This window comes from Anser anser (genome assembly GCF_964211835.1).
Source record: "Anser anser genome assembly, chromosome: 23".
Taxonomy (NCBI): Eukaryota; Metazoa; Chordata; class Aves; order Anseriformes; family Anatidae; genus Anser; species Anser anser.
In genome coordinates, this window is record NC_139744.1 from 3,500,467 (window position 1) to 3,510,480 (window position 10,014).

The window sequence follows — 10,014 nt, forward strand, 5'->3', positions numbered from 1 at the left end:
GGATGCCTCTGGCCCCGAAGTGCAGTTCTGCATATAGGGTCACTCGCCGATGTCAACAGATGCTTTGTGTAAATGCCCATGGGACTAAAACTGTCTGTTCCTTGGCATCCTCTTCTTTTCCAAAGGAGGCAGGGCACAAAGGCACATGTAGAGGTACACAGCTGGACAGATACAGAGCTATATGCTGCACCTGTTCAAGTGCATCGTTCCAACCTGCTTCAGTACAAATCAGCTTTGTTTTACCCTAAAGAGACAGAACAGGTCCCCAGAGGGACGCATGGTTGACTTACCCCAGGAGTGCTTCAAAGGCTGGATTTCTCAGCCCTTGCATTTTTATCTAGTTCTTCCCATCATTTTCCACTGCTCCCTTTCTGCCTGTCTGTCTGCAGGAGTCTCTGCTTTTCATTTAGTGTCATCCCTATCTGCACAGAAGCTGGGGGCTTGAATGCAAGGCGTGCACTCTGCATACGGGAGCAAGAGCACGGCCTCCTGACTTGCCAGGGCAGGCACATCACAGCTAGCGGGGCCACCGGCCTCTGTTGTGCGTTTCCCCTGCAGGTTGGGGCAGGTCCCTCGCCTCTGCCCCGTTCCCGTCTGTAACAGCACGTTCCTCTGCGGGAGCCAACGCCACGGTGGTGGCAAGGGCAAATGTGACCCCGGAGTAAGTGCAGCAAGCAGTGTCCCTTCTCGCCCTGTCACCGTGGTCCTTTACCAGCTTAGAACACACGTAGTACGCTAAAGGCATGAAATGCCCCGATTCTCCCTAGTGGGAGCTGTAGAAATACCACGGACAGGAGCTAAAAATCTAATCTCACATCTATAAACAGCTTATGTTGCTTTTTACGAGCATTTCTATCAAGCAGTGGGAATTGAAAGCAGCTGTTAACTCAGTCACTGCACAGAAATGAGCAAGCGGCAGCTGAAGGCAGCCACGGCGAAGCAAAACGCCTCCAATTTCTAGTCCAAGCCATGGCGTGAGGACAGGGAAATATGGAGCAAATCAAAGGAAAGCATTATCTGCTCCCAGGTGCTCTGCTGATGGGGGGCTGAGTTATCTGTCATGAATTATTCACCACTTCTAGGGATGCTAGGATGATTTTCTGCAGGTAGGAAAAGAGCTGGCAGCTCACTTCACACAGCCCCCAGGGAGCTTCTGGCTGCGGACATGCTGTCCGCCTGTACAGGACCGTACAGAAAAGAAATAATGTTGTTAATGCTTTCTCTGTTTAAAAAAAAATAAACAAAGAAATAAATGGAAAAGAGCCTCTGGGCTCCTCTGTCCCTTTTCTGGCTGGGACAGATGGATCAAGGAGAAGGTGCCCGCTGCTCTCTCCTGTGATGGGGGACAGCAGCAGGACCAAGCAGGTCCCTCCTCTCGTCGTGGTATGGTTCAGCCTGGACCTGGACAGAGTGCTCGTGGAGCACCGTGCTGTAGGGTGGATGGGCTACAGGTCCAAAAAAAGGCCTGGTTTTAACACAGAGAGGTGTGTCCTAAGAACGGGGGGTCATTGCATGCAACCTGTCCCTCACTCTCACTTTGCTCCGAGCCTTCAAACCCCTAGTAGCAAGACACGGCCAGCTGCTGGCCCCACGTTGAGGGTGGGCGATGAGCAAAGACCCTCACGCCCGGTCTGAATTCCTCCCTCGCTTCTCGAGGTCACGAAGCCTTCCCATGCTGCGAGAACATCCCACCAGCTCCGATCACGGGTAGCCCCAGTCTCCCCATCCACTGCTCCACTGACCAGACCAAAGCCACAGGTAAGGAAGGATGGAATGAGATTTAATGAGATAAATGTCACAGGAAAAACCTGAAAAGGATAATTTAGAGTTTAAAACCAAGTCGTGGACTTATCCCATTGTATACCGAGGCTTGGGCAGATGCACGGAGGCTAAATCTGCGCTGGGGCTCGTGTGGAATGTTCTGCCAACAGGGGACATCTGGGGAAGAGGGGACGCGGACGCAGGAATCTCACAGTTCGTGCTCGGGTGGGTTCCAACATTTCCGAGAACCTGGGAGACAACCGTGAGAGGGCTTAATGCAACGAATCCGTGCAATGAGAGCGCCGCTTCCCAGATAAACCCCAAATGTCAATAACCATAATTCCATGCCATTAAAAAAAAAAAAAAAAAGTTTAGTGCAAATAGTTTTGGGTAGAATTGCGTCTCCCTGGCAGCATTTGCCACCCAGCTGCCCGTATCGCTGAGCTGATGAACAGGAGCCGGAGAGAAAGGGATTGAAAACAAGATAAAATGGGCACCGAACATTCAAAGTTCAGACTTCTGTCTGCCTTGGCTTTAACCTTCTGATGCTTAAAGAGATTTGCAAAGGGAAGAAATAAAAGAGATCTTTAAATGTTTAATTTGTGTATTTAGCAGTTTCTGAAGGTCTTTTTTTTTTTTTTTTTTTTTTCCCTGCTGCCCTCTGCACAGCTGAGGAGAGGAAAAATGCTTAAGAAAAAAAAAAAAAAGCGAGATAAAAGCATAAGAAACTGGCAGGGGTGAGTGGGGCCAGCTCTTAGTAATTTGGATTTTCTTTTAAACTGAATACATTTCAGAGGAAAAGTTCATCCTATAAGACACTTGTTTATCTGTTTTCCTCAGGCAGCCTTAGAGGAATGCAAAAAGCTTAACAAGCAGCAAGGGTGCGTTTTCCATATTCTTTCTAATGTTAATGGGAACGTTGGTATTTTTTTAAGCATTAACAAGGAAACTTCTGAACTACTGTGCTAAGTAGTTAATATTTTAATATTTTCTTGGCGTCTAGTCAGTCACAGTTTTTAAAATATTTACGTCCACCAGCACGAGTTACACGTGCAGGTTTTTTAGGCAGGGCCTCCAATGTCAGAGCAAAGAGGGGAGACCCTGATGGACTCACCTGAAGTTGGACTCAGCCAGACATGACGTGCTTGACAAAAGCTGAGGAGGAAAGGAGAAATGAGAGCAAAACCCTGCTGGGAGCTGGGGGGCGGAGGTCCCCAGGGCGCCCAGGGACAAAGGGGACTTGCCTTGGCAGAGATGCTCTGCCAAGACCACGATATCTCCTTCTATTCCCACTTCCCACCCCAAACCCATCTGGAGAGATACCAAACCCCTCTTGGAGACAAGCCAGTCCCACTATTCCCGGTTTTCTGAGGCCGTGGGGAATGGATACCCTCTTTTCCTCAATGCTCTCCCATTTTAGGGGTTCCCAGAGTTCATGCCAGATTTTCGCCCTCTTGGAGCCACGAGCAACCTGCGTCTCCAAACGTTCCCAACTAGCTTCTGCTGTGAAAGATGCCGGCTTTGTTTATTTTTGATGGCTTGCAGCAAAACAGTGCCAGCACTGGGGATAAATCTGTCCCGAAGCCCTTGGAAACATGCTGTCTTCAGCAGCCTTTTCTGGGAATCACTGGCACAACCGCTGTGTTCCCACCCCAGCTGGGATCCCATCTCTCCTTGGAGAGGCTTTCGAGGATGGTCCACACCTTCCCCTCAGTGATCCCCAGTGTCCTCACACATTTCGTGCCCTAGGACAAGACCGCTGTGTCTGGGACAACCCCAGCAGGAACCTCTTGCTCCTACCTTCGTAGTTGATACAGCCATTGGCATCTTCTTGCCCTGCCATGAGCTGCTCCACCTCGCTTTCTGTCATCTTCTCCCCTGGAGGAGGAGGATGGAGAGGTGAGGGGACGGCTGTGGCCCTGCTGTGACCCTCCCGTCCTTCTTCCAGAGAGCCAAAGCCACCAGTAAAGGAAAAGGGGGTTAAATAGGTGGGAGATTGTGCAGAGAAGACCAAGGTGTGGCCATTGTCCGACAGTCGAGGATGACGTGGACTCTCCAGCTCACTTCGGTCACGCATGAAGCTACGGCTTCAGATGGAAAAGCCACGACTTTGGGAGCCATCAACTCCTACAGAAGCCTACAAGCAGCAGGGTCTCTCCAGCCAACAAACCCAAGCTATTTGCCCCAAAAGAGCTCCCGGGTGGCCCGTGGCCTGCTCCCCTCCGCAGGCAGCCCGTACCCAGCGTGACCAGCACGTGGCGCAGCTCTGCCCCCATCACCATCCCGTTGCCCTCCTTGTCGAAGACGCGCAGCCCTTCCACAAAGTCCTCGAAGGTGCCCTGCTCCCTGTTGCGGGTGAAGTGCTGCAGGATGGGGAGGAAGGTCTCAAAGTCCAGCACCTTTGTGTTCATTTCTGAAAGGGGAGGAGGAGAAGAGGTCAGAGATGAACCCTATTAGGCTGAACTCACCCTCTGAGGACCTCCTGCTTAACCTTTCTGGGTCTCATTTCCATCTGAGAAGACCCACAAGGTGATGGGACTGTTAGGACGTTATACTCAAGACGGGAAGATCCATACAAGGACTAACTATCAGCTGGGGACTGCACACGGGTTGCTGGTATTAGCCCAAAATTCAAAGCAGGGGGTAGGTCCTCAGCCACCAGAGCAGCGTGGCTGCAGTGGGACTGGCTGGGTTGCGCTGCTTTGCAGTTTTCCAGCTCAGGATCCAGTCTGCTAGCATCAGCTGCCACCGTCCCCACTGGGGACAGCCTGTCCCTTAGGTCAGTCATGGTACGGGGCTGGGTGGGAAGAAATTACGCAGGAATGAAGCCTCTCTGCATCATTTTCTTTCTAATTTCTTTTTCTTGCAGGGCTCCAGGGGCTATGTCCCTCCACTGTCTGTCTGGGTTTGCGTATCCCACCCTGTCCCACGGCCCCGGTGTGCTGTTACCTTCTGGTTTGGGCTTGCCCAGCACCTTCAGCACCTCCGCGTTGGTGGGGTTGTGACCAAGCGCCCGCAGGACGTCCCCGCACTGCGCGTAGCTGATCTGCATGGCTCCCGTGGGCGTGCGGTCGAACAGGCTGAAGGCTTCCTTGAACTCTGCGGGGAGGAAGAGCTCGGCTGCCCCCTGCCCGTGCCGGCCCCGTGTCCCACCCCACCAGGAGCAGGGTGGCCAGGAGAGGGTGGGACACGCGGGAGTCCCCGTACAGAGCTGGATGGATGAATCCTGCCGGGGTTCCTGCACCACCTTGTGCTGGCAGCACCAGCTGCAGGCTGCTGTCCTCGCTGCAGATCATCCCCTTTGCTCTTCTCCTTCTTGACTCAGGCCTCCCGGGGACCCCACGACCCTCCCTCCGCACCCCCACCATGCCCGCAGTGCCCCATCTGCTCCAGACCCGGCCATGCAGGCACCGCGCGGCACTGCTCGTGTTCAGGTAGGGTCACCACGTCCACCCAGCCTTGCAGACCACACCTGACACCAGCCCTGCTTGGGAAGACACAGGAGATCCATTTCCAAGCTCAAATTATCACCCCTTTGAGTGTTACCTTTTACCTGCAGGAGGGAAGCCTAAATTTGGAAGAATTAGGGTCTCTCTCCTCCTTTACATGATACTTTTTAGCTTCCTAACCTACTGCTGGGTTCTCTTTGGTCCCCATGTTGCCTACATGGCCACCAGATGTTGACTGCATGGCCAACCACGCTCCTCTGCAGCTCAGAGCCTCGTCGCTGCCTCCCCCAGAAGGCTTCTCCCCTCCAGCAGGCTCCTTGCTGGCGTTGAGGTGCAAAACGTGGAGAACCCAATTCTCCGGGAACCCCCCAGCTCCTTACCCTCCTGGGGCAAGCCAAGGGTCCTGAGCCTGGCGGCTGGTTCCTGCCTCTCCATCTGCCCCTCGTGGGCAGCGAGACGCTGGTTTTCCTGCACCAGATGCTCCACCAACTCCTGGCTTTCGTCCTGCTGCCTCCAGACCCGTGAGCCCACCTAAGCAGCTGACTCGCCCAAGTGGGCGATCAGCCTTTCCAGCCAGTCCATGTGGATGCTCAGAGCTGTGAGTGTAATGTCCATGGCTTCATCAAGCTCCAGATTCTGGTCCATCTCCTTCATGATGCCCAGCACTAGCTCGCTGGAAGCAGAGCAGCCGCTCCTCCTGCTGGCACGCGGGATGAGACGGTCGCGGTCTCCGTGTGGGGTCGGAGACGCGATGGTTTGGGATATATTGCTTTGGGTTTGGTGGTTATCCTTGCCTGGGGCTTTGGGTTTGCTACTTGGCATCCTTATATCTTCTGCTGAACTTCACCGTCCCCTGGATGTGTCCCCATGGTGCCCATGGCATGGATCTGTGTCCCTGTAGGGCTGCCCAGCACCTCGGGGTGCTGCTGTTTGCCCATTTGACCTCGCAATGGCTCTGCCTCTGCAGGTGGCACCTGGGGGGACCCAGGGAGGGCCAACACCACCTGCAAGCCCCTGGGCCAAGAGGACACTCGGTGATGTCCCCTCTTGCCCCAGCACCAGGGCCTGATAACCTGGAGCACATCACACGCTTGGGGACACTGCTGCAGCTTAAATCCAAATATCTTCCAAATCTCTCTCTTTTCTCCTTTCAAAACCCGGCCTGGGGGCTGAGCCTGCACAGCACTCTTCTGCTCCTCCCAGTACTCCCAGCAGGACAGGCCCTCAGATCTCGTCCCTCCCCTGGCCTGCACCGAGGCACTGGAACTTCCCGTGAGAGATGAGAACGCCCAAGCCCCGCGCAGATCGGGCACGGGGCTGTCTCTGTGTCCCAAAGGCTGCTCCTGCAGTACAAACCCCAGACTGTGCACCAGGCTGCATCTCTCCCCGTGAACAGAAAACGCCTTTTTTCCTTGCTGGGCTGTGAAGCCGGGATTATCCCGTTCATTTGGGGTGCCCCCAGTGCAGAGCAAGGAGCCAGGGGCTGCTCTCTGCTCCCTGGCGTCTCAATCCCAGCCACATCCCTGAGCCAGCTCCTGGTCCCCTCCTCTCCTGCCTCCTTTCCCATCTCCTGCTGCAGAAAAATCTGGAGGGGGGGCTCCCCGTGTCTAATGCCATCTGAGGGGGAGGTGGTGCCCGCACTTACCTTCGATCTGCTCTGCCGTGAATTCGATCTGTCGGGAGAAGAGAACAAGCAGGGCGTGAGGACGGTGCTGGGGGCAGCGAAGGGGCTCAGCCCTGCCTTTGGGCATCTCCCCGGGCTCTGCAGCCTGCTCAGGGTGGTGGCCGTGCCCGTGCCGTGCCCATGCTGTGCCTGTGCCATGCCCGTGCCCGTGCTGTGCCCGTGCCGTGCCCATGCCATACCCAGGAACGCTCCCACCCTCATCACAGAACCAAAATCCCCATGGAAAGCACGGCCAGCAGCGGTGCAGCGGGCACAGGGAGGACGCTCGGACCACGGTAGGGTAGCACGGACGTCATTTCGAGGCTTGACCCCGAGTTCAAGTGATTAAGCAGCCTCTGTGCTGAGCCTGCTCTTAACAACCCCCCTGCCGCAGCTCGGGCTTAAAAATGTAACCGTAACCTGGGGAATCGCAGCAAAAATGAGCTCCCGTTGTGGGGACTTGGATAAAAGGTGCCATCCCGTGGAGGAGGCGATGAGGGGGCAAAGTGCTTTAGGATGCAGGCAGCGGGTGGCAGAAATGCTTTTAGAGCTGCGGGGGCCCCGGAGCTGCTGCGGGGCGTTTGGCTCCGCAGCCCGAGCCAGCGCGATTTCCTCAGCTCCGCGGCACGCAGGGCTGGATGGGGGAGGATTAAACCCCCCCCCGGCGAGGAGAGCGTCGCTGCCAGCTCGCTGCATCAACGCAGCGGGATCGTTTTCCCCTCCCAACCCCAGCTCCTAGATGGAAGGGCTGACGCCAACTCGCGTGGTGCCTCGCATCGCCCGCGCCTGGCAGGCGACGGCACGATGGAGGCACGCGATGCCTCCGTCCCTCGCTCACCTTCACGCTCCTGGGATCGAAGGCGAGCTCCCTGGGCACCTCCGGGGCTGCAGCCGCTTTGGCTGCATCCTTTTTGGGGTCGGGTTTTTTGAGCGGCATCTCGCTGGGAGCTTTGCAGTGGTTCAAGGCTGAGTCCTCCGGGCTGGCGAAGCAATAGAGCGGAGGGCTGAGAGGCAGGGGCTGCTCCTTCCCTTATAAACCCAGCCCTGTCCTCACCCCGCAGGGGCAGGCCAGCTGCTGGAGCAACTGCTACTTACTATAAAAGGAAGAAAACTCAAACGAGAGGGGCCCCAACTCGACAATTGCCCATTGTCATCGGCTCCCGCGCGGCGAAGCCACCAGCCGCGAGAGGGGGGATGTCCCCCCCAGCACCTGCGCCGGGTGGGCTGCACGGGGGCCGCTCGCTAAAACAGCTCCAGAAACCTAAACGCTGACAGCCCCGGGTGCCTGGCAAGGAAAAAGCAACGTGGAGAAGGTGCTGGAGGGGCTGCATGGCCATGCTGTGGGTAGAGGACACATCTGCCTGCACCAGGGTGGCTAACAAGGGCGACGCAAACGGTGTGACCCTTAATCCATCAGCTCAGGATCTTTCCCCCTGCGCTCCTCCTGCACATCCCCATCGCAGCCCGCGGTGCTGGATGTGCTGCTTTGGGCGCTACCTGGACAGGGGAGGTTTCCAAAAGCGGCCTTGCTTATTTTTTTGGGAGGGGAATAAAAATAAAAAGTCCCACCCCTATAGCAAGGGCTAATTCTGGCAGCTGGGAAGTTCCTGCAAGAAGATCCAGAAGAAACCATCAAGGTTCAGCATCCTGGCAAACGGTGCTGGAGGGGCAAACCGAGAGATCCTAAACCACCACCTTAAACGCAGCCAGGCTGCAGCAGAGCGTGGGGTTGCACCGAGAGCAAAGTGAGACCTGGTTTTTTTTTTTTTGGTAACGGAAATGGGGAGAAGCTATTTACAAGAGACGGGAGCACAACCCTGCTCGGGAGATGCTGCACGGCCTCGTTGCTCCCATGCCCGCCTGGGCTGCAGGGACGGCTGCGAGCCGCTGGGTGGAACAGGATCCTGCGGGATGGAGCCTGCAGGATGCGCGCAGGGTGCGAGCATCGCACTGATACATATACCCCCGAGCTGTGCGTGTACGTAGGTATGCAGAATGCAGCTGTGTGTGCGCTCTCGGGTGGTATTTTCCAGGCTCGAGGATCTGTCTCACTCCCAGGCTGTGCAGGAGCCGGGCAGCTCCTCCGCTTTGTGCCACTCCTCCGATCCCTGCGGAAAAAGAAGGGCTCAGGGAAGATGCACACATGAGCAGGGAGGTCTCCGGCTGTAAATACTGAATCCCCTTCTTCCCATCAGGCAGAAAATTACCCTAGAAATTAAATTCTGAGCATGGCAGCTTTCAAATCCACTTTAATTCCTAGGGTAATTTTCCATCTTCTGTAAAGATGCGGGGGGTCCTCACCCTGCACCCAGAGCCCCCGCTTTGGCCTCTTTTTTGCCAAAACGCTGCTCAATGCTGAGCTGCTGCCAGCCGGGTCATGGAGGTCTTTTGGCAGGAGGGAGCAGCTGAAAACTGCTGGGAAATTTGCTGTCTGCCATCGTCTCACGACTGCTGGAACGGATTTGGGGTCTGACGGGGCTACGTGATGGGGCTGGGTGGGTGTCATTTGCGATGATTGCTTTCCCGATCTCTGCATAATAGAGCGAGCAATTTAGCAGAAAACAACATGTTTTGCTCGCTGCAAACTCTGAGTCTGGGTCAGGTTTCGGCTGCGGTGGGAATCAAATCGCCCCGGAGCTTTGCTGCCTCCCCCTCAGGCAGCATCGATCCCTATGCGCCGCGAAACACGGAGCCCGTTCCGAAATAACCTCACCTGAACCCCAGCCGCGCTCCCCGGGAGCTTCTTGGCCAGAAATCGGCACCCAGAAGAGCCTCCAGAAAACATTACTCCTGCAATTTAACTGCTTAGCCCTTTTCTTGCCCTAAAAGCCCAGGCAACATCCCGATGAGCCCCTTGGTGAGGGAGACACCAAGCTGGGGTCAGCACCCACGCAGCGCTCGGGCTGGGGGCTAAATAGTGCCCGGTGCGATGGGCAGCTGCCAAACCTGCCCCAATCCCTCCGTTAGAGCTGCTCGACGAGGCAGAGAAGCGACCCAAAGGCTTGCTTTCCTCTCCGATTTAATCCAAGCCAGCAGCAGCACCTCCCGAGCGCTGTCACCGGGATTTGCTTTGCTCTCCCAACTCTCTGCTCTGGTTTTGCTTGCTGCAGGAGCCAGCCGAAGCCTGACCTCCTCCAAGCA

At 55.9% G+C, this 10,014-nt stretch overlaps 1 protein-coding gene across 1 annotated transcript; it reads right to left on the reverse strand.

The window, feature by feature from the left end:
- Positions 1-1,759: 1,759 nt before the first annotated feature.
- Positions 1,760-7,936, reverse strand: MYL4 (myosin light chain 4). Its single transcript, XM_083809041.1, has 7 exons — positions 7,712-7,936; positions 6,856-6,883; positions 4,711-4,860; positions 4,001-4,174; positions 3,562-3,639; positions 2,876-2,916; positions 1,760-2,010 (listed from the first exon to the last, which is right to left on the reverse strand). Exons 1-6 carry the CDS (start codon positions 7,808-7,810, stop codon positions 2,888-2,890), a joined length of 558 nt encoding a protein of 185 aa, XP_083665167.1. The 5' UTR covers positions 7,811-7,936; the 3' UTR covers positions 1,760-2,010; positions 2,876-2,887.
- Between the last annotated feature and the right edge of the window lie 2,078 nt (positions 7,937-10,014).

Bases quoted from the DNA above. Each gene is read 5' to 3' on its own strand.
- MYL4 (XM_083809041.1), bottom strand. From the start codon at position 7,810: ATGCCGCTCAAAAAACCCGACCCCAAAAAGGATGCAGCCAAAGCGGCT. The intron at 6,884-7,711 runs GTGAGCGAGGGA...TTCTCCCGACAG, and splicing joins TCGATCCCAGGAGCGTGAAG to ATCGAATTCACGGCAGAGCA. The intron at 2,917-3,561 runs GTAGGAGCAAGA...TTTCCTCCTCAG, and splicing joins TGGCTGTATCAACTACGAAG to CTTTTGTCAAGCACGTCATG.